Source organism: Mobula birostris, chromosome 7 (assembly GCF_030028105.1).
Source record: "Mobula birostris isolate sMobBir1 chromosome 7, sMobBir1.hap1, whole genome shotgun sequence".
Lineage (NCBI taxonomy): Eukaryota > Metazoa > Chordata > Chondrichthyes > Myliobatiformes > Myliobatidae > Mobula > Mobula birostris.
This window is the reverse complement of record NC_092376.1, coordinates 11,610,724-11,626,430: the sequence shown is the minus strand read 5'-3', so window position 1 is coordinate 11,626,430 and position 15,707 is coordinate 11,610,724. Positions and strand designations below refer to the sequence as shown.

General features: G+C 44.5%; 1 protein-coding gene across 4 annotated transcripts in view; it reads right to left on the bottom strand.

Moving 5' to 3' along the window:
- Positions 1–15,707, bottom strand: part of nlgn4xa (neuroligin 4 X-linked a) — a 355,804-nt gene that overhangs the window by 317,153 nt on the left and 22,944 nt on the right. For 2 of the 4 annotated variants that reach the window (XM_072262636.1, XM_072262632.1), the window contains exon 2: positions 6,764–7,480. The exons of 1 other annotated variant lie outside the window; for it this stretch is intronic. In XM_072262636.1, the coding sequence (XP_072118737.1) occupies positions 6,764–7,223 (460 nt within the window). In that variant the 5' untranslated portion in view covers positions 7,224–7,480. The remainder of the gene's footprint in view (positions 1–6,763; positions 7,481–15,707) is intronic. One more of the 4 variants, XM_072262633.1, reaches the window with a different exon arrangement.

The following is a 15,707-nucleotide window of genomic DNA, read 5'->3' as shown; positions in this document are numbered from 1 at the left end:
GGTACACCTGCCCATTAACCTCCTCCCTCACCTCCATTCAGGGCCCCAAACAGTACCGCCAGGTGACACAGCACTTTACTGCGAGTCTACCAATGGTGTTCCCAATGTGATCTCCTCTACAATGGTGAGAACTGACATAGATTGGGGACTACTTTGTTGAACACCATCTGCAAAAAGCAGAATTTCCCAGTGGATAACCGTTTTAATTCCAATCTCCATTCCATTCCATCATGTCAGTCCATGGCCTCCCCTACTATCAGGAGGAAGTTGGAGGAGCAATATCTCATTTTCCATCTGGGTAGCCTCCAACCTGATGGCATGAACATTAATTTCTCTAACCATTGGTAATTTTACTCCTACCTCCCTCCCTCTTATCCATTCCCCACTCTAGCCCCCTCTTACCTCTCCTCTTCTCCTCATCTGACTATCACCTCCCTCAGTGACCCTCCTCCTTCCCTTTTTCCAATGGTCCACTCTCCTCTCCTATCAGATTCCTTCTTCTAAGCCTCCTTCTTCTCAGCCCTTTATTCCCTCTAATTGCCTCAGCTTCTTACTTCATCCCCTCTCCCCCACCCACCTGGCTTCACCTATCACCTTCTATCTTGTATTCCTTCTCCTCCCCCCATTATCCTGTTCTGGCTGCTTTGCCCTTTCCTTTTCAGTCCTGATGAAGGGACCCAGCCTGAAACATCAACTGTTCATTCATTTCCATAGATGCTGCCTGATCTACTAAGCTCCCTGAGCATTTTGTAGGTGTTGCATAGCTTTAGTAAAAGAGGTTATTCATGAAAACCTAATTAATGCCTGTCTTTTGTTTTTTGGTACCTACTTTTGCATTGGAACATCACACAGTTCCAGCTGAATTACATTTAGGAACTAACTTATCTTTTCCCTCTCTTTTCTGCTATTATCTACCATTTCATCTTCTCTTTCAGACTCAATTTTTGTTGTTTAAGTGACTTCCTTCTCAGGTAGGCTCAAATACCCTTACATTATTTAAATTTAAAACAGAAAATGCTGTTGTGGCAACCTTTTAACCTACACAGCAATCAGTCTAACCCTTTCCTCCTAATAGCCCATTGCCTTCCATTTTTCTTTCAAGGCTAAGTTCTGGTCATCTCATTATAGGAAGAATATCGAAGCTTCAGAGAGGGTGCAGAGGAGATTTACCAGGATGCAGCCTGGATTGGAGAGCAAGTCTCCTGGGTACAGTTTGAGCAAACCAGGGCTTTTCCTTTTGGAGCAAAAGAGGATAAGAGGTGACTTGGTAGAGGAGTGTAAGATAATAAGAAACATAAGTTAGTGTGGACAGCCAGAGACTTTTTCCCAAGACAGAAATAGTTAATATGAGGGGGCATAATTTGATGGTGAGTGGATGAAAGTATAAGGACGTAAGTTTTTTATAGAGAGTGTGTCTGGTACGTGGAGGTGGTGGTAGAGGCAGATATATTATGTTTCATTTAAGAATGTAAAATGGAAGGCGACGTAGGAGAGAAGTTCAATTAACCCTAGAGTAAATTAAAAGGTCGTCACATCATAGGCCAAAGGTCTGTACTGTGCTGTAATGTTCTATGTATATACTCAACAGGTCTGGAGGTTTCTGCAATGTCAGATGCTGCCCAACCAATGGAAATTCATTTAAAATTTCAGTGAACCACTCTGCTCATAAATTAGCCATAAATTATGCACATAAATGACACCAGGGCTTCACTTCCAGATGTGCTCAATGCCTTCTATGCTTGCTTTGACCGTCAAAATATGAACTGACCATCACAAACTTCTGAATCTGACATGCCTGATCAACTGACTGAAGTGTTACCGATTTCCCTAACCTCTAGCTTTGGCAGTCTGAGGTACCCACCTGCTTCAATTATACCGGTGCCTAATAAGAATATAGTAACCTGTTCTAATGACTATCATCCAGTAGCACTTACATCCACCATGATGAAGTGCTTTGAGAGGCTGGTGATGAAACATATCAACTCCTGCTTGAGAAGCAACTTGGATCCACTCCAGTTTGCCTACTGGAACAACAGGTCCACAGCAGATGCCACCTCATTGGCTCTTCACCTAACCCTGGAACATCTGGACAGCAAAGATGCATACATCAGGATGCTCTTTATCAACTACAGCTCTGCAATCAATACTCTCATCCCCTCAAAACTAATCAATAAGCTCCAAGACCTTGGCCTCAATACCTCTTTGTGCAACTGGATCCTCAGTTTCCTCACTTGCAGACCCCAGTCAGTTCGGATTGGCAACAACATCTCCAATGGTGCACCACATGGCTATGTCCTTAGCATCCCCCGCCCTGCCCTATTCACTTTCCATTTATCACTGTGTGGCTAAGCACTATATTTAATTTGCTGACGACACCACTGTTGTTGGCTCAGTCGAAGGTGGTGAGGAATCAGCAGACAGGAAGGAGATGAAAATTTGGCTAAGTATTTCCACAACAATCACCTCTCAGTCAATGCCGGCAAGAACAAGGAGATGACTATTGACTTCAGGAAGAGGAAAATGGAGGTCCAATAGCCACTCCTCATAGGGTGATTAGAGGTGCAGAGCATCAGCAACTCTAAATTGCTCAGAGTTACTATTTCAGAGGATCTGCCTTGGGTCCAGCATGTAAGTGCAATTACAAAATAAAAAGTGTGGCAGCACCTCCTACTTGGTTAGAAATATACAGAGATTTGGCATGACATCAGAAACTCTGACACAATTCTATAGACATGTAGTGGAGAGTATATTGACTGGATATATCACAGCCTGGTATGGAAGCACCAACACCCTTGAATGGAGCATCCTGCAAAACGTAGTGGCTATGGCCCCGTCCATGACAGGCAAAGCCCTTCCCAGTGTTGAGCACAACTACATGGAGTACTGTCACAGGAATGTAGCATCCGTCATCAAGGACACCCACCATCCAGTCCATGCTCTCTTCCCACTGCTGCCATCAAGAAGAAGATACAGGAGCCTTAGGACCCAAACCACCAGGTCTGCTCGGCCAATTCATCATGGCTGATCCATTTCCATCTCAACCCCATTCTCCTGCCTTCTCCCCATAACCTTCCATCCCAGTGTTCCTCCGTCTCCGCCGCATCTGCTCTCAGGGTGAGACTTTTCATTCCAGGACGAAGGAGATGTCCTCCTTTTTAAAAGAAAGGGGCTTCCCTTCCTCCACCATCAACTCTGCTCTCAAATGCATCTCTCCCATTTCACGCACAGCTGCTCTCACCCCATCCTCCCGCCACCCAACTAGGAATAGGGTTCCCCTGGTCCTCACCTACCACCCCACCAGCCTCTGGGTCCAACATATGACTCTCCGTAACTTCCACCACCTCCTACGAGATCCCATCACTAAGCACATCTTTCCCTCCCCCCCTCTTTCTGCTTTCTGCAGGGATCGCTCCCTATGCGACTCCCTTGTCCATTCGTCGCCCCCATCCCCTTCCACTGATCTCCCTCCCGGCACTTATCCTTGTAAGCGGAACAAGTGCTACACATGCCCTTACACTTCCTCCCTCACCAGTCCTTCCAGGTGAGGTGACACTTCACCTGTGAGTCGGCTGGGGTGATGTACTGCGTCTGGTGCTCCCGATGCGGCCTTCTATATATTGGCGAGACCGACACAGACTTCAGAGCGTTTTGCTGAACACCTACGCTCTGTCCGCCAGAGAAAGCAGGATCTCCCAGTGGCCACACATTTTAATTCCACATCCCATTCCCATTCTGATATGTCTATCCACGGCCTCCTCTACTATCAAGATGAAGCCACTCTCAGGTTGGAGGAACAACACCTTATATTCCATCTGGGTAGTCTCCAACCTGTTGGCATGAACATCGACTTCTCTAACTTCCGCTAATGCCCCTCCTACCCTTCATACCCCATCCCTTATTTATTTATTTATTATTTTAATTTCTTTCCCCCTTTTTTCTGTCTTTTTTTTCTTCTCTCTTTTTTCTCCCTCTGTCCCTCTCACTATAACTCCTTGCCCATCCTCTGGGTTTTTCCCCCCTCCCCCTTTCTTTCTTCTTAGGCCTCCCATCCGATGATCCGCTCCCTTCTCCAGCCTCATATCCCTTTCACCAATCAACTTTCCAGCTCTTAGATCCACATCTCCCCCTCCTGTCTTCTCCTATCATTTCAGATCTCCCCCTCCTCCTCCCACTTTCAAATCTCTTACTATCTCTTCTTTCAGTTAGTCCTGACGGAGGGTCTTGGCCCGAAACGTCGACTGTACCTCTTCCTATAGATGCTGCCTGGCCTGCTGCGTTCACCAGCATTTTTCTTGTGTGTGTGCTGCTTGAATTTCCAGTATCTGCAGATTTCCTCGTGTTTGCCTAATCAAGAAGTCATCAGCTTCTGCCTTAAATACACCCAACGACCTGGACTCCACAGCTGCCTGTGGCAACAAATTCCACAGATTTACCACCATCTGGCTAAAGAAATTCCTCCTCATCTCTGTTCTAAATGGGCATCCCTCTATCCTGATGCTGAGCCTCTGGACCTAGACTTCCCCACTATAGGAAACATCTTCTCCACATCCGATCTAACTTTGAATGTTGAATTCCTCTCCACACTTTACAGCTTTCAATGAGAACTCCCCTCATTCTTCTAAATTCCAATGAGTACCGGCCCAGAGCCATTAAATGCTCCTCATATGATAACCATATCATTCTTGAGAACCTCCTCTGAGCCCTCTCCAATGTCAGCACAACTTATCTTATTTGCACAGCTTGTTTCCTTGTCCACACTGGCTATTTATCCGTCTTGTTGGAGGTAGTCTTCTACTGATTCTATTATGTTTCTGGATTTACTGAGTGTGCCCACAGGAAAATGAATCTCAGGGTTGTATATGGTGATATATATGTACTTTGATAATAAGTTTACCTTGAATTTCGAACTGATGTTTTATAAACCTAACACTGTCATCAACCTGAAATATTATCTCTGCTTTTCTCCCTCTACAGGTACTGAGTACTTCCAATACTCTGTTTTTTCCTAATATATTCAACAGTGGGGAAAGGGTTTGAAAGGTTATGATTGTTCATAATAAATGTAGAGTATGGCACCTAGGGCTCTCAACTGAAAACCCACCATATAAGTGGCTCCCAGAGACAGTCAGAGAACATCAGATGTGTTGTGATGGATGTTCACTTTCTAGGGCCAGAAGACTTAAGCTAAACTCTACTTTCCAGCACAGCTTTTCAGGACCAAAATTGTTTGCAATAAAGTTAAACTTTTAACAAATATTCTTTGCTTAACTTCTTGTTGTAGGCAAGAACCAGTGCCTAGTTCTTGGTGTAAATTGCAAGCAGCAATCTGAAGTCAGAGACACAGCTTTTCAAAGTGAAGTAACCAGGAAACCAAACACAAGACAATTGAGTTTATGTACCTTAATATACAAACCATCAAACTTGGTTACAAATCATGATGTTTGTGTACTCAGGGGGTCAGCCCTCACAGCGTTAATTGTGGATGTTTTGGATCCCTGTCACCAGAAGCTTTTAAGGCCATCTGTGTGAGTTACTTTGTCCCAGCAAAGATATCTGGAAACATCACATGCAGATGATGTCATCTAATAGAAAATAGTATAAATACCATCACAGTTTAGGGAGTGTTAGGAGTGATGAGGAGAACAACAGAAAGATGGTGGCTCCAGAAAGAGGAACTGGAATTCATTCCTCAATCCTTTTTTCTGCGATGGAGGACTCGTTCGTCTGACTCTCGTTGGTATGTTCTAGTTTGTAATAATTGTACCTGTGTTTGGAAATCCTATGTAGTTTGTAAATCTTTTTTAAACTTAGAAATCTTTTATAAAATTTTATAAATCCTCTGTGAGTGCTAAACAAGTGTCAAGAACTGTTTGTCTAAACTGAAACAGGTATCATTAAAATAAAATAATTGTGCTTAAATCCTGTTAGCTGGAAGTATCTCCTCTTTGGTAGGGAGTGGATCCACCACTCAAGCAAAGGGTATTGGTTGGTAAACTTTGCCACACAGGCTAGACAGGGAAGTAAACTAGTCACTGAAGAGTAGGTGGATACTGTATAACTTCCTATAGTGAGGGTACCTATAGATACCTAAATCAGTTAGAGTTTAAAATTTTCTTTTGAGTTTGGGGCTTTGCTGACAGGGATCCCAATACCATCACAGTGCTATATGAGTTCTAATTCTGGGTGGAAATCACTGAGAAGTAGACTTAATTTATCAAAAGCTTTGTGTCTGCTGAAAACTGGTGGAAGAATCGAAAAACATTTCAGAGGGACGATAACCACATATGGGTAAAAGAGGCTATGGCATCACGGGCTGGACAAAATAAAGTGCATGAATGTCTCTGTAGTCAGTGGTACTTGAAGAGTTGCAGACAACCATTCAGACCAAAGCAAAAGCAAGAAACTTACACCGAAGTATCACTTGCTCTCTGGAGGGTAGGCAACAAAATAATGTGTTGGAACTAATTCTATTTGGTTATTGAAATCGTTTATCCATTCATGCTTCAGATCTATTCATATCTTTTTGCTTATGTTCCAATCAAAGTTCTCCTGAGGGATCGCTATAAAATAGACATCTTTTATCCAACATATAAGTTAACCGCAAAATCTAATTCAAGCCTTCCAATAATAAATTCCAACAAAGAGGTATAAAAGTAATCAGTGCAACTGAAGGAATGGACCTCAATCTAAATGGACTTACTCTCTTCTCTCCCCCACTTCCCTCTCTCTTTTATGGAATTAGAAGAATCTCTCTGTGACTTACCATTCTCTGTTGGGACATAGACATTCAGGTAAAGGCAGTCCTCGCTCTGGTCTTGGATGAAATTGGCCACATTATCCAAGTTGGAGGTGAACCAAACAGGAAGCATGACATCAGGTAAGAACCCGAGAATGTTTTGTGGGCAGACTGGGGCGAAGTGAGTGGCATTCCTGACGCCGGTCCAGGAGGAGGGAGACTCAGGATGCTGGAAGCGCCTCTCGCCCGTGGGAGCTGAGGCGTACGGTATTCCGAGGTACTGGTCAACGGGGCCCAAGATATCATTGACTAGCGGTATTCTTACTCCCCTTAGCTTCCCATAGTTTGTGGTGACGATGGGGTAGTTTTCCTGACAGCTGAGGAAGGCGATGCGTACGACGACACTCGTTATCCAGAGCAGGTTGTTCACATTCAAAGCAGGGGCAAGAACAAATGTGAGCCAAGGTAGGCCATTTGGGTTGGACATTGTTTATAATCCAAAGCAATCACACAATGGGGAAAATCGTAGCCCGGTCTCAGGCCCAGCAGTGGTACTGAATCTTATCTGTTGTGACAGGTGGAAGACTCAGAAGATCCATCTAAAACCGACGGGAAAACATCAATTGCATTAGGCCCTCTGGTGGTGTCCATCCAATCTCAAGAACACCATGTTGCCAGTAGATCATCCACTTGGGCTGGACCTCAGGTGGGAGATAGTTCGGCAGCTGATGAGGAGGATCCTACCTGACAATCAAGAAAAACAAGTTGATTATTGAAGTTCGCAGCATGAGAAGAAAAAGAAGCAAATGAAAATGAAAGGGTTAACATATACGAGAACCCTGGGCCTGTACTCGCTGGAGTTTAGAAGAATGGGGGGAATCTTATTGAAACCTTTCAAATATTGAAAGGACTAGATAGAGTGTATGCGGAGAGGATGTTTCCTATAGTTGGGGAGTCTAGGACCAGAGAGCGCAGCCTCAGAATAGAAGATCCCATTAGAACAGAGATTAGGAGGAATTTCTTTAGCCAGAGACTGACTCATTGCCACAGGTGGCTGTGGAGGCCAAGTCATTGGGTATATATAAAGTGGAGGTTAACAGATTGTTGATTAGAAAGGGCATCGAATGTTATGAGGAGAAGGAAGGAGAATAGGGATTGAGAGGGATAATAACTCAGCCATGATTGAATGGCAAAGCTGACTTGGTGAGTCGAATGGCCTAATTCTGCTCCTATGTCTTATGGTCCTATATCTATTGAATATACCCTGTTCTCTGTTAGGGAGGGAGCAACAGGGAGCAGTTAGTGCTGGTGCCTCATGGCCACAAGCCTTTAGCCGAAACCTTTCATCAGGGCTGGAAAGGAAGGGGAAAGGAGCCAAAATAAGAAGAGGCTTCCTCAACACTTGCTGCCCCCCTCACCTATCTTTATATCATCTAAAAACTTGGCCAGAAAGCCATTAATTCCATCATCTAAGTCATTGACATAAAACGTGTGAAGAAGTGGTCCAAACACACAAGTCACCAGCAGCCAACCAGAAAATGAACCTTTTATTCCCACTCTTTGCTCCCTGCCAGTCAGCCTAGCTTCAATCCAGGCTAGTATTTTTCCTGTAATGCCATGGGCTCTTACCTTTCTTACCTTCGCAGGTGAGGAGCAAAATGAGTGGTAAGGACAGTGGAGTGAGTGATGTGAGAGGACAGGTGGAAGGGGTGAAGGGCTGCAGTATGAATCTGCTAGGAGAGGACAGTGGACCAAGAAAAAACAAAGTAAGAAGGGAATTACAGGGTGATGATGCACAGATGAGGAGAAGAGAAATGGTGAAAGGGTGACCCAAAACTAAATGGAAAGTCCTCACCTGGGCTCAACGATCACCTTTCAGCTTGTACTCCTCCCCCTCCCCTCACCTCCTTATTCTGGCTTCTGACCCCTTCGTTCCAGTCCTACTGAGGGTTCTTGGGCCAAAACATTGACGCTTGTAGCCCTCTATAGGTCCTGCCTGACATACTGAGCTCCTCCAGAATTTTGTCTGCATTTCTCAAGAGTTCCAGCATCAGGAGCTCCCATCTGCAAACCCCTAGTGCTGTTCAAGTGGAGTTTGCATCTCCCCCTGTGACCACCTTTATTTGTCCCCATCACTAATTCATGTTGGATAATGTGTAATGCCCTCTATAAAGGTAGAGCAGGTAGGGAATGAAGGAGAAAGACCCACCTAGACTTTCAAAGTTCAAGATAAATTTATTACTAAAGAAGATTTATGTCACCATTTACAAGCTTGAGATTCATTTCCTTGCAGGCATACACAGTAAATCCAGGAAACACAATAAGATGGACAAACAGCCAATGTGCAAATACAAATGAAAAAAATAATAATGTAATAAATAAATATGCGATAAATATTGAGAGTATGAGATGGAATCCTTGAAAATGGGTCCATAGGTTCTGGGATTTGTTCACTGATGGGGCAAGTGAAGTTAAATGAAGTTATTCCCTTTGGTTCAAGAGGCTGATGATTGAGAGGTAATAACTGTTTCTGAACCTGGTGGTGTGGGTCCTGAGGCTCCTGTATCACCTTCTTGATGACAGCAGGAAGAAGAGAGCATGGCCTTGGTGCTGGGGGTCCTTGATGAAGGATGCCCTACCTCAAACATCAGCAATACCTATATGAGGTTCTATCTCAAGAACACAACATCCACCATCACAGGTCCGCACCATGCATGCCAGGCCATCTTCTCAGAGCTACCATCAAGCAGGAGGTATAGAAGCCTGAAATCCCACACCACCAGGTTTAAGAACAGCTACTTCCTTCAACTATTCAGTTCTTGAACCAGCCAGCACAACCCACACAACCCTACTCACTGCAGTTCAGCAAAACCATGACCACTTTGATCTCTTTGCAGTATGACAGATTCAGATCTTTCATCAGCAACACACATAAAATGCTGGAGGAATCCAGCAGGTCAGGCAACATCTATGGAAAGGAATAAAGAATCCTTGTTTTGGGACCAGAGCTGATGAGTTCCTCCATCATTTTATGTGTCACTCTGGATTTCCAGCATCTGCAAAATCTTTGTGTTTAGATTTTTGTTCTAATTTTGTTCCCTCTTAGAAAAGAAAATCATGTAGTGTATAATTTATGCTTACATTGTCTTTTCCTTGTGAATGGTCCTTATCAAATGCAACCATATGTGCCACTGATACTGCTGCTGCAAGCAAGCTTTTCATTGCACCCATGCATTCATGTACTTGTCCACGTGGTAATATACTTGACTTTGACTTTGAATTTGACATTCATGACATCTCACAAGTGACATCATGAAGATATACTTCAGGTAAATAATTTTAATGGGTAACTAGCTTACCAACAGAAAAAGATTTCAGTGGTTTACCATCCATTCAAACCAAATATCAATATATTTAATCCTATCAGGTAACTTGGTCCAGACTGCCCCACTACTGACAGGAGACACTGTCTCAAGAAGCATCTATCATCAAGGATACACATTATCTGGGCCAAGACCTCTTCTTGCTGCTTCCATCAGACAGGAGGTTCAGAAGCCTGAAGATGCATAGCACCAGGTTCAGGAGTTGCTCCATTCCTGTGACCATCAGGTTCCCGAAATCACCTAGACAACCCTAACCTTAACTCAGCATCAGAACTCTATGGACCACATACCGTACGACCAAGGACTTGTCTCTGACTGTGCTTTTTTCACTAAGACCATATGAGCTTAAGACATAGCAGCAGAATTAGGCCATTCGGCCCATCGAGCCTGGTCTGCCATTTCATCATGTCTGATCCATTTTCCTCTCAGCCCCATTCTCCTGCCTTCTTCCCGTAACCTTTCACGTTCTGACAGATCAAGAATCTATCAATGTCTGCCTTAAATATACCCAATGACTTGGCCTCCACAGCCATCTGGGGCAACAAATTGCACAGATTCACCACCCTCCGGCTAAAAAAATTCCTCCTTACCTCTGTTCTAAATGACATCCCTGTGTTCTGAGGCAGTACCCTCGGGTCCAAGGCTCCCCACCACTAATAGCTTGTTTTGCAGTGCTTTTTTTTCTTTTTATTGCCTACTATAGTTTATTTATCATTAATGTTGTGTGTGTTATCAGTACTGATAAGCAGATGATGCTGAAAGCTAGCTTTCATTGTAACTACACTTCACTGTGCTTGTGCACTTGACAGTAAACTTGACATGTTAATATCTCCATTTACTCCCAAAGCACTTAAAATGGAATGGGGAGCGGTGGGGTTAGTCGGAATGTGGTATTCAGATAAGTGATGCCTTTCTTTACCTACTTACTGCCCGTTACATCACAGAGATGAAGGTCCTCCATCTCTGTCTGTCCTTGACCACTCAGAAGTAGAATTCTTCATTGCTGATTCTGACTGTTTGAATTAACTCTGAGCTGAACCCCTGAACCTGGATGACAGGTGAACCACTCTTAGTCTGTCCTCTACTTTCTGATCTGTTTGGTATAGGAGACCCTACCCTCCAGCCACCCGAGCTCTCCTGGTCATTGAGGCACGGAATCCTCCAAACCTCAACAAGGTTGTGGTCCTCGTGGAGGAGATTGGTGAGAGGCTATGATCATAATGAATGGTGGAACCGTCTGGAAGGCACAAAATGACATGATGCAGGTAACAAAAAGACTGGTGTTGTTGTGGACAGTGTGGAAGGGTTTCGGTTCCTTAAGATTGCCATAGCTCCAAATTGACAAATACAGTACTGTGCAAAAGTCTAGACTTTATATATATATTTATATATACTTGTGTGCCTGACTTTTGCACAGAACTGTACATTACGGACATTTATGAAACTCTTAGATAGGCATATGGATGAAAGTAAAAAGGAGGCCTACGCAGGAGCAGGTTAAAAGGTCAGCACAACATTGTGGGCTGAAGGTTCTGTGTAGTACTCGTACTGGTCTATGAGCTGTGTAAATCAATTACCACTCACTTGTCCTATTTCCCATCGTTTTATGTTGAGTAGGATTATCTCAGAGCTTGTTATTCAAATGTTTACACCAATGAAGAAGAGCATGGTGATATCAAGGAGGATCAGTGAAAGTTTCTCCAAGTAATTTGAAGAACTTTCTGGTTGGGGGAAAGAGGGAGAGAGAGCTGGAGAAAGTTAACAAGGACATGCTGGAGTGTAGGCAGCTGAAGTACAAACATTTAGAAAGCCTGCCAATGGCTGTTTTGTTAGGAGTTTCGGGAGATTTGGTACCAAAGACTCTTGTAAATCCTTCCCTCTCCCACTGTGCAGAATCTACAAATGTGTTTAATATGGAAACATGAACCAGTAGGCTCTCGGACAGCTTCACACTGCTGTTATCAGACTCTTGAACAGGCATCTTGCACAGTAAGATAGACTGGTGACCTCAAAATCTACTTCGTTATGATCTTGCACTTCATCGTTTACCTGCACTGCACTATTCTGGTAGCTTTTAAAACTTTATTCTGTATTGTTATTGTTTTACTGTATTCTAGCTCAATGCACTGTGTAGTGATCTGATCTGTATAAATTGTCTGTGTTACTCTGGCTGTCCAGCATCTGCGGAATCTCTTGTGTTTATGATTTGCTGCCCCACTACGAAGCCCCTTCAAGGTATGCCTAGCTGAAGGAGCTTAAATTGCTCTTCGTCAGAAGTTCAATGTGACCCTCGCTCACTGTTCCCCCTCTGTGAGTTTGTACTCCTTCCCTTCCCCACCCTCCTCCATTTTGACTCTTTATTCCTCTCCATAGATTCTGTCTGACCTGCTGAGGTCCTCTGACATTTGTTTTTTGTGTTAGACAGTATGTTCACTGAATCTTGGTATATCTGACAATAAATAATAAACCAATTTCAGTACCAACACCAAATATCTGCAGATTTATGGTAGCGAGCATTCTGACTGGCTACATCACGGCCTGGTATGGCGGCTCCAATGAACAGGATCGCAAGAGGCTGCCAAGGAGAGAATAACCTCAAGAATAACTTAAATGAAAGATGCCAAAATCTGCCAGGAGCTGTAGTGAGGGGTCAGTGAGGACGTAAGTTTAAAAACCGAGGCAGGATGGGGTGGGGAAGCTAGAGTCACTGACCATCCCTGGAGGGAGGTTGTCGCATGGGTCAAGACACAAACTGGAGGCTGCCTATTTGAATGGACACCGGTTGATGGAGAGAATAAGATGACAGATCAGCCTACAACAACACTGGAGTACTGCAAATAACTGATCGACAAATAGTGGATGCATTCGTGATAATTTTTCAAAACTCTTGAGATTCTGGACCAGTTCCTGAGGATTGGAAGGTGGCTAATGTAACCCCGCTTTTCAAAAAAGGAAGGAGCGAGAAACCGGGAAATTATAGACCGGTTAGCCTGACATCGGTGGTGGGGAAACTGCTGGAGTCAGTTATCAAAGATGTGATAACAGCACATTTGGAAAGCGGTGAAATCATCGGACAGATTCAGCATGGATTTGTGAAAGGAAAATCATGTCTGATGAATCTCATAGAATTTTTTGAGGATGTAACTAGTAGAGTGGATAGGGGAGAACCAGTGGATGTGGTATATTTGAATTTTCAAAAGGCTTTTGACAAGGTCTCACACAGGAGATTAGAGTGCAAACTTAAAGCACACGGTATTGGGGGTGTGGTATTGATGTGGATAGAGAATTGGTTGGCAGACAGGAAGCAAAGAGTGGGAATAAACGGCACCTTTTCAGAATGGCAGGCAGTGACTAGTGGGGTACCGCAAGGCTTAGTGCTGGGACCCCAGTTGTTTACAATATATATTAATGACTTAGATGAGGGAATTAAATGCAGCATCTCCAAGTTTTCAGATGACACGAAGCTGGGCGGCAGTGTTAGCTGTGAGGAGGATGCTAAGAGGATGCAGGATGACTTGGATAGGTTGGGTGAGTGGGTAAATTCATGGCAGATACAATTTAATGTGGATAAATGTGAAGTTATCCACTTTGGTGGCAAAAACAGCAAAACAGATTATTATCTGAATAGTGGCCGATTAGGAAAAGGGGAGGTGCAACGAGACCTGGGTGTCATTATACACCAGTCATTGAAAGTGGGCATGCAGGTACAGCAGGCGGTGAAAAAGGTGAATGGTATGCTGGCATTTATAGCGAGAGGATTCGAGTACAGGAGCAGGGAGGTACTACTGCAGTTGCACAAGGCATTGGTGAGACCACACCTGGAGTATTGTGTGCAGTTTTGGTCCCCTAATCTGAGGAAAGACATCCTTGCCATAGAGGGAGTACAAAGAAGGTTCACCAGATTGATTCCTGGGATGGCAGGACTTTCATATGATGAAAGACTGGATGAACTAGGCTTGTACTCGTTGGAATTTAGAAGATTGAGGGGGGATCTGATTGAAACGTATAAAATCCTAAAGGGATTGGACAGGCTAGATGCAGGAAGATTGTTCCCGATGTTGGGGAAGTCCAGAACGAGGGGTCACAGTTTGAGGATAAAGGGGAAGCCTTTTAGGACCGAGATTAGGAAAAACTTCTTCACACAGAGAGTGGTGAATCTGTGGAATTCTCTGCCACAGGAAACAGTTGAGGCCAGTTCATTGGCTATATTTAAGAGGGAGTTAGATATGGCCCTTGTGGCTAAAGGGATCAGGGGTATGGAGGGAAGGCTGGTACAGGGTTCTGAGTTGGATGATCAGCCATGATCGTACTGAATGGTGGTGCAGGCTGGAATGGCCGACTCCTGCACCTATTTTCTATGTTTCTATGTTTCTAGGACTGCGAGAATATGGCAAGTGAGCATCCACCCAACGGATCGCGCAGTGAGTTGTTGGGCCATCTATGCGTGTGTGGCTCTCTCTCATCGAAAGGGCTTTCAAATGCACACGTTTCTGTCTCGGCGGGCCTGTTTCATCACTCCTGCACTGTACATTACCCAGCTCCTAGCTTGTACCATGGCTAGCGTCACTCAGTAAAAACGCTGAGTCCTGCCGCTCCATTGTAATTCTTGCGCTGTGCATACACAACAACTTCCCTCACAGAATAGGAAACAGGCCATTAATCCATGCTAGCCACTCAGAACCCTTTGATATTAATCCCATCTCCCAGCACTCGGTCCATAGCCTACTTTGCCCAGTCATTCAAGAACACACACACGCACACGCGCGCACACGCACACACGAGGAGATCTGCAGATGCTGGAATTTCAAGCAACACACATAAAGATTGCTGGTGAACGCAGCAGGCCAGGCAGCATCTATAGGAAGAGGTACAGTCGACGTTTCGGGCCGAGACCCTTCGTCCTGATGGAGGGTCTCGGCCCGAAACATCGACTGTACCTCTTCCTATAGATGCTGCCTGGCCTGCTGCGTTCACCAGCAACTTTTATTCAAGAACACATCTGGATTCTTCCTAAATACTGCTAGTGACCCACTCTCTCTGGCAGTGCGTTCCTGGTTCTCAGCTCCCTCTGGGTGATAGCAGTACCATGGCACACTCTCAGGATTAGACAATGTCACTTCAAGTTGCAATGGGGGCGGGGGGGGGAAATAGCTGTGTGTGCAGTACCATAAATCAATGAAAGGTAGAGGAACGGGAAGACCTGGGGAGCAGATGAAGTGCAAAGCAAAAGGGAAGAAAGAAATACAGAAAGAATAGAAAGAGAGAGAAAGGCGAGAGAGAGAGAAGAAAGAAGAGCAGAGAGAGAGAGAGAGAAAGAAAGAGAAAGCAAGAAAGTGAGAGAGAGAGAGAAAGGGTGGAACTGCCTCCTGCACTGTCCCTGGCAGGGTATTACACACATCCATCGCTCTCTGTGTAATGAACTTACCGCAAGACCACAAGGCAAAGGAGCAGAATTAGGCCACCTGGCCCATCAAATCTGCTCTGCCATTCCATCATGGCTGATTTATTATCCCACTCAACCCATTCCCCTGCCTTCTCACTGCAACCTCTGATGCCCCGACTAATTAAGAACCTCTCAGCATCTGTTT